Source organism: Coturnix japonica, chromosome 3 (assembly GCF_054131305.1).
Source record: "Coturnix japonica strain WE chromosome 3, WE-NBRP24, whole genome shotgun sequence".
In the NCBI taxonomy this organism is placed as follows: domain Eukaryota; kingdom Metazoa; phylum Chordata; class Aves; order Galliformes; family Phasianidae; genus Coturnix; species Coturnix japonica.
In genome coordinates, this window is record NC_140665.1 from 41,840,973 (window position 1) to 41,860,914 (window position 19,942).

At 34.3% G+C, this 19,942-nt stretch overlaps 1 protein-coding gene across 7 annotated transcripts in view; it reads left to right on the plus strand.

Moving 5' to 3' along the window:
* PDE10A (phosphodiesterase 10A) overlaps positions 1-19,942 on the plus strand; it is a 337,941-nt gene that overhangs the window by 299,080 nt on the left and 18,919 nt on the right. For 5 of the 7 annotated variants that reach the window (XM_085543452.1, XM_085543451.1, XM_032443890.2 and 2 more), the window contains 11 exons: positions 722-877; positions 2,251-2,301; positions 3,502-3,560; positions 5,679-5,730; positions 8,134-8,276; positions 10,427-10,519; positions 11,231-11,417; positions 12,692-12,834; positions 14,658-14,741; positions 16,794-16,944; positions 18,353-18,508. In XM_085543452.1, coding sequence (XP_085399578.1) covers positions 722-877; positions 2,251-2,301; positions 3,502-3,560; positions 5,679-5,730; positions 8,134-8,276; positions 10,427-10,519; positions 11,231-11,417; positions 12,692-12,834; positions 14,658-14,741; positions 16,794-16,944; positions 18,353-18,508 — 1,275 coding nt within the window. Of the gene's footprint in view, positions 1-721; positions 878-2,250; positions 2,302-3,501; positions 3,561-5,678; positions 5,731-8,133; positions 8,277-8,407; positions 8,560-10,426; positions 10,520-11,230; positions 11,418-12,691; positions 12,835-14,657; positions 14,742-16,793; positions 16,945-18,352; positions 18,509-19,942 lie in introns of those variants that run through there. The other 2 variants (XR_014944775.1, XR_014944776.1) reach the window with 1 other exon arrangement.

The window sequence follows — 19,942 nt, forward strand, 5'->3', positions numbered from 1 at the left end:
ATGTGGAAGGACTGATGTGGAATCAAATGTGTGTAGCATACTTCAGGCTGGCTAGATATCGCCTTGCTGACAATAACATCTAGGAACTTTCTCTTTGTGTTTTCCCTCCTGAGGAGTTAAAGTTACAATGTATTGGATATTTCCCACTTCAAGCAGAAGTTATTCATTTCAGCCTATTATTAGCAGCTAGTAGGCTATTTTTAACATTTATTCTGATAAATATTGCACAGATTTATTCATGCTCATTCATGCGTAAGCAAGGGAAGGAGAAGGATTTTATTATCGTGCATAATTTTCTACAAAAAATGTTTTTTTCATCAGGAGTCAATTGAGGATTACAGCTCTATTTTCTTTTCTTATCTTTCTTTATCTAGACTGGGATTAGTAGTGTTTTCCTACCAGTCAGATTCGAGAAAATGTATTGTAAAAGTAAACCTGAAGCTGAGCCTAACACCACAACTGCTTCTAACTTTGCATCAATGTGTTTGTGTATATCAGTTAGTGCTGAGAAGATTAGATATATATATTTTTTAATTTAATTATTACATGTCTCAATGCTATATTTCAGCTATACTGAAAGTTAGGATTTTTAGTGAATTTTATCAGTAATCATATTTTCAAGCAGATTTGATCAGTCAAGAAGAGGAGAAAAATACCAATGTATATTTTATATGAATGTTACAATATTTATGTTTTATCAGATTATGTTTACATTTTCTAGGATGAGCGATTTCCCAAAGGTACTGGACTGGAATCAGGGACTCGTATCCAATCTGTTCTCTGTTTACCAATCGTCACTGCAATCGGTGATCTGATTGGTATCCTGGAGCTTTATCGTCACTGGGGCAAGGAAGCCTTCCATCTTAGTCACCAAGAGGTGAGACCCCCACCTTTCATAATTTACTCTGAATTTCTCTGGGTTTAGCCAAACTGAAGAGTAATTATTCCTACAGAAAAAGCAGAAACTGTGCTAAAATAAATATTAAAACTAGTCTTCCCAAGGGAGAATAAAAATTAGTACTATTTTTCAATTATGTATTCTGTAACATAAGTATCTTAGTGGAATGTTTGTATATTGAACTAGTAGTCAGTACATGTGGCTTCAGACTCTGTCTCAGGTGGTGTTTATTCTCTAGTAGACAGAGGTCATGGTTGGGAACATGATTAATGTGATGCTGCTGGCATCCCTATACACACAGCAAAGGAAAGCCATTCACACAAAACCAGCTTCTTAGCCTTTGTTACTTCTGCTGCTTACACACTGGGTATTTATTTTTTTAATGTTCTCCTGTTAAATTAGTCAATCTACAATTCACATAGTCTCAGGCTTGCATTTCTCTATGCAAAGCAGTATGGATCTTTTATTGTTTATATTAAATGCCTTCTTTAATTGAAGTTCGTTAATGTTTTGCTTGTAAAAGTCTGACTACTAACAGAAGCATTTTATTAGTAAGTTAAAAATATTTAAAGGTCACTTTTGAGTGTTCTAAATCATTCTTTTGTTTTCAGGTTTCAGAGAGCCTGTGAATACTGTTAGTGGTTTTTATAAAACCTGCACAATGTGTTCTGTTTAAAAAAAAAGATAGTACATGAGTGAGGGAATGCAGCATCAGTGCTCTTGTACTTATGTCCTCCGTGTTCCTATAAAGCTCGTATGTTTCAAGGACAGGAGATTGTGTGTAGTAGCACAGCTTAGTTATCTGCAGCTTACATGGCATTTACTTGAAACGTTGCCTGGAAACTGTCATATTTAAAAGTACTAGTCCTGCACTGAGAGATCGAATCTAGTTCTTCTGCCACCAGAATGATAGTGAAAGAGGCTGTCCGCTTAAAGCTGGAAGTATTGTGGCTGAAGAGGCATAGCTCCGGGAAGATGCTAAGGGATATTTTATTTCTATAGCAGATATATCAAAGAAGATAATTTAATTTTTAAAGTCCTCAACTTGCAGGATGTTTGTTTCAGTGTTATGTCTTTGATCTGATTAAATATAAAACAATTTCTAAAGCTTTGATAAGCATCTTTGTGACACAGAAGAGGAGAAATAGTATCTTATGTTTGAATGCTGAGTGAGCTTTACTGATACTGAATCACATGTGAGAATACTGATACTTTCATGAAATAACAGTATTCCAACAACTTGTTTCTGCCTGTCTTTGTCTTGTTCACTTACCAGCTGGATAGGGAAAACTGTAGGGAAACTTGTATGACATTATCAAGATTTTTTCAGAATGCCTTCTCTTCTGCTTCAGGTTGCAACAGCAAATCTTGCATGGGCTTCAGTAGCAATACATCAAGTACAAGTAAGTATGGGTTATTTTTCATTATTTTTTTTTTCATTGTGTAATCCTTCTGTCAGAGCTTGATTGGTTGGACCATAGAGTGTGTTCAAATTTAAGGGGAATCACTAAAGTATCATTGATTTAAGCTCCTTTCCAGATCCTGGGAAAAATATGCCAACTTTTCCAGTGTTTATTGAGCTTGTTCTCTTCCCTTGCAACCATGGATCATATGATTTAATAAATAGTATTTGTATTATTCCTTTCATTTTTAATAATAAAATAAATTAAAACAACAACAAAAAACACATTACCAAAGTTGGTAACTAGTTATTAAATTGGAAGTGAAAAAAAATACCTTTTCTTCTTGTAATAAGGTAACTGCTAGGCCACCTGGTTTCTTTCCTTCTCCCATAATAATCAATTTTAAATTATTAGGTGTTTCTGGCTAAGGTTTCTTGAAGCCATTTTTGCTGGCTGCTTCGTGGTTCCACTAAGGATGCTTCATGCTGTTTTTATTTGGGTGTCTAATGAAGCTCCATGCTGATGGCTGCTATACAGCTTTACTAATAGGTTTTGTTCCTTCATCTAATAGAAGATTGTAACACCAGAACTAAACCTTTCCCTATCTTTCATGCACCTTGCAAAACACTTACACAAATTTTCTTGCTTCTCTGTTTGGATTAACATTTGCCACTGCAGTGCTGGAAATCCTTGACTTTGTTTAGAATGACTGTTCAATATGGTGTATTCAGAAACAATATGCTGGCCTTGTTTATTGTGCACTAATAGAATTGCAGTTGTATGCAGTTGTAACTTCACTTTATAATAATGTTTTACTCTTTAATGGAGAAGTCTTTAACACATAAGAAAACAAAATACGGAAATTTTAATTTCAATGGTCATTTTCATTCCTTTCCTTTCTGTTCTTCCTGGTTAAAGCAGACGGCTTACTCTGCCCGACTTCTTGCCTGGGAAGAGTATGGGAGTTCTGATCTGATGTTAGACTTTGCCTGCTAGGCTAGTTAACATTTAGATAGCTATGATTGAAGCCCAGCACACAAACAAAGCTTTTAATTTTATACAGTGCTGGAATATATTCATAAACCATGAGCCGTAATTTTGAATACAAGTTAAGTGAATAGACCGCAGAACTTCAGTTTCACTTTCCCTCTCACTTCAGTGATCTCCTGAAACAAATAATAATATGATCTGTTCTTCCAGGTGTGCAGAGGTCTTGCCAAGCAGACTGAACTGAATGACTTCTTGCTTGATGTATCGAAGTAAGTATAGAGTCATAGAATCACAGAATATCCCAAGGTGGAAGGAACCCACAAGGATCACTGAGTCCAATCCTGACTCTACACAAGACCACCCAAAATTCAAATCCTGTGTCTGAGAGCACTGTCCAAACACTTCTTGAATTGTGGCAACTTGGGGCCATTAGCGTTGTCCTGGGGAGCCTATTCCAAAGTATAATTTACGCTATGATCTTATCAATCTGTTTTGATGAACTTTCTAATGTGGCTCTTTTAAATCACCTGCTTTACAGCGTAGATTACAGGTGTTAAGGCCCACCTCAGAGGGCAGGCAAACATCAGAGTAGGGATAGGAAAGAGTTATGTGGGTGATAGTGGGTATAGCTGCTAAACTTTTCTGTTCTTATTGCAGGAGAATATATAAGATAAAATTATGATGTACGGAATGTATTTGGTCATGTGGTCTTCTGCATGTCCTTTTTTTTGCATTTTTTCCCTCTCCTCTTGGAGTTAGATGTGGCTTTCTATGGAAAAGTAGCAAAAAAGCTTGTCTATTTTCATGGTCAGTTTTAGAAGCTTTGAAGTAATTTTATGACAAGTTGATTTTCTTCAGCGCCTCTCTCCCTTGATTTTTGTTGTCTCTCTATGTACACACATGCATAAGCATTAACACTTCAAGGCTCTGTCCTTGGAAAATTGAGATTGCCACACAATTGTTCTTCCTCTTATGAGCCTGGAAGCTCTGCTTTCATTTTCAAACGGTAAATGGTGTGTAGTATATGGTTGTTCTTTTTTTTGTTTGTTTGTTTCTTTGTTTTTGTTTGTTTTTGTTTAATTTCTCATCATAGTAAATGTAGAGATTAAGCCGAAAGCACTATAAAATTTGAAAGTTTGGGCTTAGATTTATGAAGTTAATATAATATTCTAGGTAATATCCTTGTCCTTCATCCCTGTCTTTGTTGCTATCATAATCATTTTTTAACAGTAGAGATAGTCGTAAAAATGGACACTGAGGAATAATGCTGTAACACACAGGTGTTTTAGGTCTCAATAAACAGTTCTCAAAATGGTGGGATTAGCAATGGCTCTAGAAAGCAAATAATCAACTTACTTTTAAAAATGATCTGTATCTGTTCCTATATGCAAAGAAGGTTTCTACTCAATGAGAAAATTGATAGCATACAATATTACTGGAACATCTTCTATAACATTTTAGAAAAGGCAGTATCTCTGCATGACCCTGAAAGTGTGAGACTAATGTAGTATATAAATTTTGATTCAGTAGACATAAAGAGATGTGAGCTGTACATATGTTCAGGGCCATTCCTGGGAACATCAGGTTATTAAGACTTGGTATGTGAAAGATTTAGAATTATTTTTTTATTATTAAGAAGTTTGACCTTTATCATTTAATGTTCTTGACTGTCCTTGGACAGTTACCTCTTTGCTGTGAAACAGAGAATTGATAATTTTTTAATCTTTATTTGAACTAGTAAGATCAGTTGTCTGCCAAGTACAGTGTGGTACATCTGGGCCAGCAGTGAATAAGAGAATGCTCATTGAGAATTTCATTGAGAAGTTTTTTACTTTTTCATTACTATTAAAGATTGGGCAATATGACATGAATTTAGCTACAACACATAGTTTTCAGTAGTTCTTAGTACATAATTCTCTACACACAAAGCCAATTAAATATTTTGAAAGCCTGTCAATAATATTTATCTACAGTTAGAAACAGAAAAAGTTGTTTTTTTAAAAAAATTATTATTTTTTTTTGTCTTCTAGATTGCTTTTCCTTTTTGCTTCACTTTTAGAAATTTTAAGGGTGTAAATGATGGCAAAGTATTAGGGTACGTTCTTGGCACTGCTCAGCAGGGACCTGTTCAAGGCAGGCGATGCTTAGTAGTCTTTCTTTTTTTCTGTAGTGGTCTGTCACTGTAGAATAATGGCTTATAGGAACAGAGCAAAGACCATTGCTGAATTTTCTTGTGCTGTAGAAAGCCAGTCAGTGGTTTTTTAGGTGCTATTCTTTTCATCTATTTGGGCTAAACTGTTCAGTGGCTGTGAAACAAGAGCCAGCATCAGTCACTTGAGAAGTGTTTGACTAAATGCAAATATTTATTGACTTTTCTTTCTCTACAGAACGTATTTTGATAATATAGTTGCAATAGATTCTCTACTTGAACATATAATGGTAAGTTTTCTTTTTCACTTCTAATTTTGTTAATCATCGTTATTAAAGTTCTTAATTCTCCTTTCCTTGAGTAAGATATTGCGCATAATTGAAGTGTCTGAGCTGCTTATATAAGACATGTAATGCAAACAGAGTTAATGTTTCTCTATGGAGAATGAAGGGATGGTTCAGCTTCATTTTGGTTGTTGCAACAATTTAATTTCACAACACTTATAAGTAATCACATAACTGTCTCTGTACTGTGCAGTTTCTATTGTGTGTTGAAGGTTTTAAAATTGTAACAAAAAGGCTTCTGTTCTTGTTTCGGCCTGTCGTTCCTTTTTCCTAAATTCAATTTTCTACATGCTGCAAAACACTTATCAAGGAATTGTCTATAGGAAGGTCGAGAGTTAAAATGTTACTTATACAGTATTTTTTCTAGCTACTGAGTGAGCTGTTGAAGAGACGACATCCACTTAGCTTTGCAAAAGTATCTGCACTCATAACAAGAATAACAGTCAGTCAATATTTTATAAAAAAACATAGGAAAAAAACCCCACAAAACAGAAAACTGAAGTCTATTGAAATAGTTTATATTCTGTATTTAATCAGTGAATTATGGTATAGTTCAGAAACAGAATATAATTTTTTGAATAATTTTCATATTCTGAATTGTTTCCTGAATGGTATCTACAAATATCTGTGGGCCGGTTGCCTGTAACATGTTTTAAGTGTTTACAATATGAATTATGCTTTTTAGCATTAGTCATGTTCATTAAATAATGCAGTTCTTTTCCCTGAGTGTAAATCTTAATCATGCGCCTGGTATTATTTCTTCAATCTACATATTCAAATATTCTCACCAACAGTGCACCATTGCATACCTTGATCTCCAGAGAGATACTCTTAGCTGGAATATTCAAAGACCACAAGCTAAGAATGCAAACATTGTTAAAGTGGTTTTATTTAGAAACCTGAATTAGTTATGGAAAATATTCTGCAGTGTTTGCCTTATTCTTGTTAATACATAGTCAAGACTTCTGCACATTCTGAACATAGGTTTTTCCAAGTCAAATGAACTGCTTAAAAATAGCTTAACATTTAAAGGAAGTGGTGTAATATAGCATATGGCATTGAGAACAAATATTGATATTCTTCCCAGCTCTTCCCTATGAAGAGAGGTCTGGTGGAAAACACAATTGGCAGTAAAATATGTTTACTCTTTCCTCATCAGATACTGTGATATTGTGATCTTTTACAACATGTCTGCATCCTGATTCTGCATTTTAACCTGCATAGAAGCTTCATTCTGATTTTCCTTTGTCATCTTTAGCAGTTGGCTGTTTCTTGGGCCAATTAACTGAATTGCATTTGCACATTTATTGCCATTTTTGGGAGGAGTGCAATTGTATTATTGTGTAGTATATTCTGTAACTCAGAATGAGGAAAGAATGATAGTAGATTTCACCTCACTACTTTGCCCTTCAGAGACTGCACTAAAAGCTAGATTTGCTCATATAATAATAAAGATAACACCACAGGGATTTTAGGATTCTTATCATATTCATTTATATTAAAATCCCACAGTGAAGTTAATGCTATAAAGGCATTCTTGAAAATAGACGCAAGGAGGAAATCAGAATTTCAAGTTACCTTTTCCCAAGAGGATCCTTTCTCTTTTTTTCCCCGAGTATCCATTCACTCCTCTATTTTGAGCAAAGGAACAAAAAGTTTGAGTAGTCAAGACCTTTACATTTCTTACTCCTCTAAGCAAGCAGTATTTCTCAAAAGTTGTTTTTTAGCTTGCAGTCTCCCTGACCTTCTATATGGTACTTGACTAGATGATGCCTTGTGGGTGTTATTTAGGTGAAGGAGGAAACCTGCTACGTTTCTTTAGAAACACACACTATCCTCTCTGTTATGATGTTCTTCATTGGATATTTGATACCAACGTACATGCACTGTAGACAAAGAAAAAAACTCAAAACTATTCTTAAGTGTTGCTATAATCTATTTAAAATTCATAGAATCATAGAATTGTTCAGATTTGAAAAGACCTTAAAGATCAACAAGTCCAACATAAACCTAACCTTACTACCCTAAATTATGTAAAGGTGAAAAATTTCTAAAAATACAGAGAATTGTACCATTCTGAAAATCATTAACTGAAATGGAAATGCAGCTAAATAAGAAGGCCTTTTCCCTTTTAGCAGGCATTCAAACCTCTAAAGAAACCCATGCATTTTACAATAAGAACACTCTAATTAACAGAGAATACTTAAGAAAAACTACTGCACTTACCATTTGAATTTTGTCTTAAAATATCACTGAGAAGGTGGATGGTACTTAAAGAGATTTATTTATCAGATAAGTGACTGAACTTAACCCATGACCATTAACTTTAGTTTTATCTTTTGTCTGTAGATATATGCAAAAAACCTGGTGAATGCAGATAGGTGTGCACTCTTCCAGGTTGACCACAAAAATAAGGAGCTGTATTCAGATCTGTTTGATATTGGAGAAGAAAATGATGGGAAACCCGTTTTTAAGAAGACCAAAGAAATAAGGTGAGAGTAGCTAGCAGAAGAATGCAGTTTCCTTGTAACTAGGGCTTTGCAGGCATTTCGTTACCCAGTCGCTGTGCCTATCTGCAGGTACCCTGACAATACTTGTCATACTGTGATATCATTCCCACCAGGACCCGCCTCCAGAAGGTAGTACTTCTGGGAATGACATTGCACTGCCACCGAAACAACGCCTCTGAAGCTATAACGTCACTCCTGGAAATGCCGTCTTCCGGAGGCGGTCCTTTTGGAAATCATGTTGGGAAAAAAACAGAGGTGTTCTGAGGTAGGTAAAGGTGCAAGTAAAGGTGCACCTAATCCATAGATCTACCAGTATGGGATGATTTTTCCCAAGAGGGTTCCTAAAAGGAATTGAAATTCATTGAATTGAAATTCAATGAAATTCAAATTGAAATTCAAGCACATCCAAAGCAAGAAAACACAATTTGTACTTCCCATGGTTGGAATAGGCATAGAATCTAGTATTAACAGGTCATTGGTTATGAAGATTTTAGGTTCAGTGTGTTTTTTTTTTAAATTTTCTGATGTGAATTTAGAGTATTTTAAGACTTTTAAAGAACTGTGATTCTGAAGTATGTTTGAAATGGTGACATTTATGCGTATTTCTGTTTCCCACAAGTATTTGGCTTTTACATATATGCAAATTTTCAACGAAGGAGGCAAAATGACAAAATACATATAGCTTTTTTTTTTTTTTTAAGTTACAGTTTTTTAATAGATATGCTTTGAAATTTTGGGGGAAACACAGGTTTTAAACCTGTGGCTTTTTAAAAAAAAGTATGACTAAATATCCTGCACCAAAATATTGTATAAATACTCAACAGTTAATTTTTCAGATTTTTTAAAATTCCATCTTTTGCTTTTAAAATTCTGGGCCATTGTGGGATGTGATTCATGTCATCACCTGAACCCCTTTTGACAAACTTACACCTGCTTATTACATTGCATGACTGCAAATGGGGCACTCAAAATTGGTGAAGTTTATATACTGACAAGCAAAGAGATGCTGTACACTAGAGAAGGTGGCCTAGTTTAACATGTGCTTTTGTACTCCTTAATAATTTATTTTTTGCTCATATCTTTGTCTTTCCATATGAAAGTTATTGTAACTTGTAAAAGGTATGGACCATTTCAAGAGTGATGTATACTGAAAGTGATGTATAACTTTAGTATCTGCAAAAGAGTGACACTGAGTCAGTCATCAGGAGAATCAAAATTGGTATGCTGTTCATATAATAAGAAATAGAAGAAGCAACTACCCTAAAATCTGAGTGTACAGGATGAAAACCTGTCAGCTTTGACACTAACATCAGTATGTGCATGATACTACCCAGGCACGTTTAGATATGAAAGTGTTCCACATGTGATTCTATCTTCATATTTTTTTCCCCACAAATGATTTTATGCTTATATTTTATAACTGCTTTACATCACAAAATTGAGAATTATTTCTTAGCAATAGAGATTTGTAGACTTTTTTGATTCAACTCCAGAATATGCTTGCTGTATTTAATTATCTTGTGGTGCAGCTAGTATCATGGCATTGTTTGAATGTCATGAGATGAAACACGCTATTTATTCTGAAGTGTGTATAGCAAATGTATATGATGTTTAGCTTTGACATTTCTGCTGGTCTTCTTTCAAGTTTTTGTTTGTTTGTTTTTAATCAAATCTATCTGCCACTTGAATAGCCAAGTTCCATATTGCATATGATGTGTCTAAGGAACATACATGTAAAAGTGACAATGAAATTGATGTCTTGTAAAGGTGAACACAAGTCACAGGTTTATGTACAAAAGTCATTATTGTTAGTTGCAACCCCAGGATTGTTGAAGACATGGAATTTTTGTCACTAAAAATGTCTTACAGTGGTATATTTTGTTTGCATCTGCATACACATAATGTTTTCAGAAAGTTTTCAGAAAATATCTTTTTAAGCATGTGCTTTTTCTTTCATTTACTACTAGTTGTTGTCTTCTAATTTTTCTCCCAAAAACATCAGCATGGTACTGCTCAGGAGCAAATGTCTCTCACCGTGCCCAGGACAGACTCTAGAAGAAAAATGGCTTTCCAAATAGTTCTTATTGTGTCTAACACATTTATTTATTGATTTATTTTTTTTTTAATTGCAGATTTTCTATAGAAAAAGGAATAGCTGGTCAAGTGGCAAGAACCGGGGAAGTCCTTAACATCCCTGATGCCTATGCAGATCCACGCTTTAACAGGTAACGTTATTCACCAGGGGAGAAAAAAACTCACTAAACTTTGCAATTGTTTTTCCTACTTACATTTCCTATTAGAGATTCATTCACTGATCTTTGATATTCTGCTAAGGAGCAAATGTATAGATATCCCATTATATACTTTTAGTGTTTTAGATACTTTAAAGTATCTTTAATTACTTATTTATTTTTTAATTATTTCTTTAATTTAATATATGCATCAGGAGAAGAATTTTTACTTTTTCCTGTTACAGTACTTTGCCAATTAAGTAGTCCTATTACTGATTTTCTGTGTTAATTTCCTTGGAAGCTGACTGATTTGAGGAAGGAAAGAAAAAAAAAAAAGTATGAAAATTTTGTTAACAAAGGCATGTGTGAGTACCTAAGCATATTGAATTTAATGAATGATCAAACCATACAGTTGATAAAGTATTGATTCTTCATCCTGTATATGAAAATAAAAAGGATTAAGAAACTGTTTCTAAATCTGACATTGTAGATGGAAGTATTTGGGAAATTTGGAGATGAACTTCTTGCAGATAATAATTACATCTACCTTGAAACTATGTCCTGTATTGTAAATCCTCTTTTCTAGGAAACAAGGAATAGGTACTAATAAATAATATTGACTCTCTCTCTTTTTTTTTTTTTCTTTTCCTTTTTCTTTTTTTTTTTTTTTTTTTTTTTTTTAATTTCTCTTATTGGGCCCTCCAGAGAAGTAGACCTCTATACAGGCTACACAACCAGAAATATCCTGTGCATGCCTATTGTGAGCCGAGGAAGTGTAATAGGCGTTGTGCAGATGGTGAACAAAATAAGTGGAAGTGCCTTCTCTAAAACTGATGAGAACAACTTTAAAATGTTTGCAGTCTTTTGTGCTTTAGCCTTACACTGTGCTAACGTGAGTTGTTTGGTTTTTTTTCCTATATTTTCTAAGTTGTTGGTTATATCATGAACACTTAGAATCTTACTTAAGTTGTTAATCTACTGTTTCATCTTCCAGAGTATTGAAGTGATCCATACACTGAATTAATAACAAACAAGGAATCATTTAATTATTTGCTGAATAGCTGTCCTGTAGTAGAATTTGTTTGATGTTTCCTGAAATAATTTTATGCTGGGTACATCCATTTTATGCAGCTAAACTGCAAGAGAAAACTCTGAAAATTGAGTACTAACTGTCTGTGTATTCTTTCCCATTAGAAAATAGGATTCTTATTTACCTTCACAAGTTCAGATAATATGTTTTAGAAATTTAATAGGGGGATGAAGATTACATATATTCCCTCTGCTCAGTAAACTGAATATTCAAAAATATGCATTTTAAATTCATGCCTTTAAATGCTGTGATATATACTCAGAATTACTAAGGAATTACTAATGCTAGAAAAGGGTAGATAACTACTTTCATGTGTAAACCCTTTATTTTCAGTAAAAAAAAGAACAAAAAAAAACCAAAAAAAAAAACAACCCTATGATTCACGTAGAAAGTTCAAATAATGGAATGGTCATTGCTATATAAGTATAAAAATGTAATGCTGAATAAATCAGTCCTATTAATAGGAGGTAAGATACTATGTCAGTTAAGCCTGGTAGTTTACATAAAACCATTTTACATCATACTGCCATTAAACTGAAGCAGCAGATTTTATCTAAATTTACTTAAAACTTGTTCCACATAACAAGGCAAGTAAAGAAGCCAGCATATAAATTTAATTTGGGACTATGTGATCATTCTAATGTGTGCAAGTTCACTCATTTTAATGGTGTTTCTTAATATTCAAGAGCACTTTTGCTGTGTCCTCACTTGTTCATAAACCATACAGTGTTTGCAATAGCTGTGTGAAACTCTCAGTTAATTACTGAGAGTACTTATGTTTTTAGTACCAAACTTCAGCATAGAATCATAGAGCTACTTGTATTGGAAGGGATCTTAAAGACTATCCAGTTCCAGCCCCCCTCAATGGACAGGGCTGCCGCCAACCAGACCAGGTTGGCCCAGAGCCCTTTCTAACCTGGCCTTGACTGCCTCCAAGGATGTGTAAAGTCGGGCAGCCAAAATCACAAATATTTTTTTGTAAATGAATAGTTTAAGAATAAGTGCTTGAATAGAGGAAGGAAATGCTTTTTTCCTTGATCAAAATCTTACATTAATGAATGGCTTCCCTTTTTTAGATGTACCACAGAATTCGCCATTCAGAGTGTATTTACCGTGTAACAATGGAGAAGCTATCCTACCACAGTGTTTGTACTGCAGAAGAGTGGCAAAACCTCATGCACTGTACACTGCCTCCACACATTTATAAAGAAATTGAACTGTAAGTGTTTTTTTACAATAAACAACTGCAACTAGTATCAGTCTGTGAGGAAAAAAAAAAAAAAAGAAAAGAAAAAAAAAAGAAAAAGACTGGTTTTCACTACATATATAGGGGGATGTTTAAGGAAGCACTTTTATTGTAGAGCTAACTCAGTATCCTGGGTGTTTATCTGTCTGATACCCAGTGAAACTTCATGATCTGTGAACAAAATGCATTTATCAAAGATGTAAAATTATACCTTCTCAGAGTGGTAGCATTTTCCACAGCTGTGTATACAGTAGTTACATTAATTTATATTAAAGCTTTGTAGAGATGAGATAACTTTCCAGAAGTTAAAGTTTCAGCTCCTTCCTGTGTTTTGGCTTCTTTTCTTCTTGATTTCTTATTTTGTTTTCTGGCTATGTGTTTTCTGCCTCTACCTGTATTTCTTGAAGGAGGGGAAAATGGATACAGATCTCTAAGGTTCTGAAGATGATTCAGGGCTGTGAATTCCTGGTAGTAGTCTTTAAAGTTAGGGTCTAACTGCAGAGGAGGACTTGGCATCCTTTCTTCTATGATATCTGAATACTCTTAGGCTTTCTCTGAAATAGTTCAGATGCTGTTAGACCTCAAGGGTCTGCCAAGTACTGAAGATGTGCTTTTATCTGTGTTAGATTGGTGGTGCTAATGCTGACTCATCTGAGGTTTTAAGTCATTGTTTCTGGTAGGACAGTAAATTCTGCTGTAGTGTCCGGGTGGCTCAAATCAAAACTTTACAGTCCTGAGTCAGAAAGTATAAACTGTTTTACTTAACTTAATCTCTAGAGCTCACTCCTGTCAAGTGTTGAGACTGTAACTGTGATCAAGCAAATCATGCAAGCATCCACTTAACAGAGACTGCTTATGGTTAAAGTTCATTACATGTTGAAGTGATTTGCTGGAAAGCTAGAGTATTAGCAGCTTTCAGAATTATACCCTAATAGAATCTTACTTTTTGCAATGCAGTTTCTTGTGCTTTGTTAGATGATATTATATAACCCACCTCCTCACCAAAATGATTTTTACTTCTAAAGATGGCAGGTTTCATTCTGAATTACATTCAGATCCTTTCTTTTGAGGACTCTGAGTGTGTTTAACCATTTTCCATGCAATTCAGCTGCCTTTAGCTCTCTTGCACCTGCCATGCTGTTTGATATGCCCTATATGTGCACAAATGTTTAGCTGGGTTCAGTGGAAAGTAAATAGAAGACTTGTGGTACAGCAGGTGCAGGGAAAGGGGTTAATTAATAATAGAAGGACAAACAGTTCTGTTCACATTCCTAACGTTATGCCTAAATGTTGATATTGATAGGGGATAAATCCTTAGCTCATGATACATAAAAAATGAAATATTCAATGCTGGATTTTTTGTGTTTAATTTCTATTAGCCTGCAATAGGTGACTTCAGCAAAAGTAGACAATGTCTCACCAACTTCTTGTCAAATTATGTGGAAAAAAAGGCAGTTAATGTATTGTTAGACACACCATTTATACAATTCATGGGAGGAAAGTGATTTTAGGAGGCAACATAGATTTTCATACCTTACTTAAACAACAGATCCTTAAATAAAGATTTATGTTTCTGTGAATTAAACAAAGCCAAAGGCTAGCCTACATAGTTTCCTTGAACTTCATAGAAATATGTTTTTCTACATTGTTGGAAGACATAGCCTGTAAAGTCAGTTTTCTATGTATATTCAGAAACAAGTAAGTGCTGACAGATTTGCCTTATCTAGTCATTTGCACTTGCCTTTAGGAAGAATGAAAGAGTATTTCTTCTTACTAAGGTGAAACTTTCTTCCTAGATACCACTTTGACATCAGTCCGTATGAGGATGTCTGGCCTGCCATTTTTGTCTACATGGTTCACCAGTCCTGTGGGACAGCCTGGTATGAACTATATGATTTTTTGCTTTAACTCCATTTCTTATGGTTTTATTTATTTTGAAATGTTAAGTTCATTATTTTCTAATGCAGCCTCTAAAACTCCTTTGGAGTTTTTTTTTGTATGTGGCTGTCAAAAGCAGACTAAACTTCTTGCCCTAACTTCTTGGTCTTTAATTCTTATTATTTGTGAACAGCAAGATGAAAGAACTCATGATATTGTCTGAACTGTTTTCCTTCCTAAATGTAGAAGTATTGTTTGGTTTGAGGTGAAATTGTTTTTGGTTTTTTGTTGGTTTTTTTTTTTGTTGTTGTTGTTGGTTTTTTTTTTGCTTTCCACTCTGATGATTTTGAAGATAATAAAGGTGCTCTTCTTAAAATCAATTATCAGCATAATTGTGCATTAACTATGGAAGTGAGCAATTTCCAAGTTAAAAGTCGTTTCATTTATGGTACTTCCTCTGAGTATCCATTACTACTATTTGCATCAGCAGTCTCTTGACTGAGTATACTCCCATTGCTTAAAGAAAAGAACTTTATCAAGCTGTGGAAAAATTTATCAATGGGCAATTGAGAAAGGAAGTGTATTCCTGCAAAACAGAGGAACATTTGGGAAACATTTATAAGTTTTCATTTCTATTTTTTGCCTCTATCATTATTGCTTTTTGAAGGTGTACCTTTTATGGGAAAGGACTTCAAGAACTTTGCAGATGTTCTAAGACTAAAATTTGATTTTAATTATATTGAGGAGATTGCACCTTCAAGTATACACCTGTGTAATCTTTAACTGTCTTGCACAGAGAGGATTTTTTAAGAAAAATTGTTGATACTCATTACAATTTCTGTTCTGTCCTGAAACAATAATATTTTACTTCTTTAAAATGCAGTCTTGGAAGACTTACATTGTGGTAGCATTGGTAATTATCTTCTCTTTGGCTTCAGTTGTACTACTGAATAGATATTGGATGGATATTGTATACAGTTGAAAGCAACTAGTGTGATTTTCTGAGTTAAGATACAGTATTTTAAACAGTTCTAACAGCTAGTTCAGAGATGTCTGACTTAGCTTTCTAGAATTAAAAGTAAACTCTAAAGCTATTTTTGAAACAGTATCCCTCCATTTTTACTAATATCATACTAAGGCTAAAGCAGAAGAATTATTACCTTTCTCAGCATGCAACCATAGAAACATATATTTTCTGTGTCTAGGCTGGTATAGAAAATTTGTGTTCACATTTTTACATGATAAATTGGAGGTATCCAGCCTTATTTTCTCAGCTTATATGTACTGCAAAATTAGGACACTAATACTGCTTCCCTGAGATATACAAGGAATAATAAAAAACATAAATCTGTAAACAAAAAGAATTCTTTCAAATGCTGTGTAGAGCTCTGATACTGCAGGGTGTAACTCTGGGAAATGTTCTGAAGCCACACAAGCCAAGCATAACAATTATTCCTTAACTCCTTTATAGTATCACTTTAATTAAAATACTTTTGATTTTGCTTGCATATATTAGTAGCAAGACACAAAAAAATACTTTGAAATGATATCATTTGATGAAAATGGAGAAACAATGATTATTTTTTTTTTCCATTATGTCATTATGGAGAATCTTAATATCTCCATTCAAAATATTTTTTTTTATTGGCATTTAATTGAAATGATGTTTTGAACAAGATTGTTTCATCAGTGTTTTTGCATAAAATCTTTTAGTTTTATGTTTTGAAAATATTTTACTTTCAAATTGTGAATTAGATAGTTTTGATATTTTATGGGTTGAATAGATAAAGAAAAATCACTTGATTTTTTTTTTTGTAATTTTATGTATTTGTTTTACATGATCTGAATACCTTGACTTCTGTGCCAGAACTTTACTAATTGGACCGTGAGTTTGGTCAAGCATTTGCATATTTTTGTCCTTACCAAAACTTGAATGCTCTCATAATCTTTTATTCCAAGCAAGGAGTAGATGCAGGAACATCTTTTCCTCCTCTGTTCCTTATTTTTTTTTTCATTCTTAGTTTTCATGTCTTACCAAACTGCTTTCTTTCTAGCTTTGAACTTGAAAAGCTATGCCGTTTTACTATGTCTGTAAAGAAGAACTATCGTCGTGTGCCCTACCACAACTGGAAGCATGCAGTTACAGTTGCACATTGCATGTATGCCATACTTCAGAACAACCAGGGGCTTTTCACTGATCTGGAGGTAGGTGTGATGACTGGATCTGTTACTAGACCTCATTAAGAGGTACTGACTATCTTAGAAGAACTTCTGTGCTTGAGTTTTCCTTTCAGCTTAAACAGGATATAAAGAAACTCATGATTTCTGCAGTGGAGTTGATGTGAGCAGGGAACTTAAGGGAGAATTCTTCAAATTCTGTTTCCTTCACAGCAGTACAAGATTTACTGTATCTATTTTCATGTTCTCCCTTGCCACATACAACCATAATCTTTATTTTTATCATTCAGTTAACTGTCATATCTGTACTGAGGGGAAGGAAACACCTTGAATCTTGGACTCTGGAAGATCTGTAAGACTCTGTGTGGGAGAACAATGGAGAAGGGCTTGGTGTCACAGAGATGGTTGGCATATGTGCATAAAGGAGAAGAGCAGAAAGGGTGGAAGGAAAATGGTAGTCTGTTTATCCACTGATTAACTGTTATTATATAAAAGTTTTATTTAGTGTGTGTGTGCATCTTTTTTAAGACAGTTCCAAGGAGTTCAGAAAAATATAAATATATATACCTTAATTAGATCGCTGTGAAAGTTCTGGTAATAAAATGGAAGGCTTGTATGGTTAAATGTTAATGCACAATATGAAGAGCCTAAATTGCTGTAGGTACAGCTGAGAGTGATGTTTATTATAAATGCTGCCTGAAACTTCCATGCTGGAAGAAGCTGTTTTAGGTTGTGCTTAATGTTGCCAAATACTGACCACTTGTGTTGTAATTTTCCAAGACTCCTGGCTTCATCTGGCTAATAGATTTATTTGGGGAAATATCAGTCAAAATTGTTTACTAGAAGTATGTTGGGAAAAACATGTTCTTGTTCAGTGTAAGAATATAAAATTTAATAAAGTTTAGTTTATAATGTTATAGTGAATTCTGCTTCAAAAAAAGGGTCATGAAAAGTGGCTCTGCACTAGGAAAGTGGCATTTGCCAGGCTGATACTGTAAGTCAGCAAAATTATCCAAGTTTGAAAAAATGTTACTTTAAAAACAAAAATCCATAGATTTGCACAACTGGGGAATATTTAAAGATCTCATAACTTCCAGTGCTAACCAAGTAGTTGTGTAGTAGTGCTTAAAGTCAGAGAAATATACAAGAATACAAGAAACTGCTCAAATTCCTTCCTGAAGCAGAACCCCACCAATAACATGTGATTGTGAAATAACGTTTTCTAACTTATAAGGGATACAAGATTTGAATTTGAGACAGATGATTTTAACTCTATTTCCTCACTTCTTTGTTTCTTGAAATTTTGAAGGACATTGATGTGTGTTTTTTAAAGGCAGTGTAGTCCTAGTCCAACATTTTACAGTATTTTGGGAAAACAGTGACATCTAGGGGCAGAAAATACATCTTAGTTTTCTTGTTCATCTCTCTTTTGTAGCGAAAAGGTCTTTTAGTTGCATGCCTATGTCATGACCTGGATCACAGAGGCTATAGCAATAGCTATCTTCAGAAGTTTGATCACCCTCTAGCAGCTCTCTATTCCACATCAACGATGGAACAGCACCACTTCTCACAAACTGTGTCCATCCTGCAGGTAGGGTTATTGCATCTTCTGTGCAGTAGTGTCCAGAGGTGAATATATGAGTCACATCATTACCAAGTAGATTTTATAGAGCATGCTTAATTTACTTTCTGAATTGTAGTGCTCATCTGGAAGTGTGGACAAACTTGCCTTGATTTATTACAGCAATCTAAGGTCCCAAGCATTCAATATTAGAAAGTCAAGCATTCAGTAATAGTGCAAAACATAGCTTTTCCAAAATCTTAATGTTACAAAAATACTGTACTTTTTAAGATCTTTATTAATGGTGTTCCTTTGGATACATTAGCTTTCCGGGTCAGGGAGGATTTCCCTTAAGACCATACAAAATGGGGACTTCAAAATGAAAATAAGTTTCTCACTTAGCTATGCATTTGATTGTAGAATGCACTTCAACAATGTCTTCAACTGTCCTGAAATTCTGAATAAAAATTAAAGACCTGACAAAGGTTTGTATGAGAAGCTTGAAAACCTGCTGTAATAAATTCCATGAATGTTAAGTGTGTGGCATGAAGTGTGCATAAATTCTTTACCTATAAGCAAATGGTAATTTTGCACGCATGAAAAGTTGAAGCCTGTTTAATTGTGTTATGATATAATCTTTTGTTCTTCAGCATTTGGGAAAAAAAAGACCAATAAGGTAATATTCTGTGATAGTTCAACTGTAAGGTAAAGTATCTGCATGGTTAATTAACAGAAAGCTAGAAGAAAGCATGCAGATACATTTTGGGAAATCAAAGTGTGTTGCTGACGCATAGATATTTTCTCATTGGTGAAAAAAACTGTTCACATTCAATTAGAGGACAAATCTCTCACCTATGAAACAGCTGCCAGTCCATAATGTTCTGCTAGCTGTTTTTCCTTTACTGTGCACATGCCCAATGCATAGCCTAGCCATGCTACTGTACCACTAATTCATTGTTAACTTCTCTTTCTTTCTGATCTTTCAGGGGGAAGATATTTATTTTCTTAAATACCTAATCACCTTTTAGGATTATACATATTCTGTATTGTATTCAGAAGCACATCTTGTGATTTTGGTTTTAGGTATCATATACATTTCATCAGGGAATGGAAGCTTTATCTCTGAATATTCCTCCATGTGGGAGGGTGTAATTGAATCCTTCAGTGGTGGTATGGCATTAGTGTTTTAGTATTCATTCTTCATGTGTTTGTACGTAGTAGTCCTCAGTCCAGTAACACTTCTCTGTCACCTGTGGCTATATGAAGCAGAATTCAGTCATTCTTTAATGAATATCTTGCATTTTTTACTGCAGAAACGCAGCAAAAGTTACATTTACCAAAAAAAAGGTGGGGAAAACTTTTGCCTCTCTGCTGCCTCTAGTCCTTGTCTATCACAGCCAATCAAGTCTGAGAAAAGGCAGACAAGTAGTCAGGTCTCTCGAGTAGATTCAGATACTGAGTGCC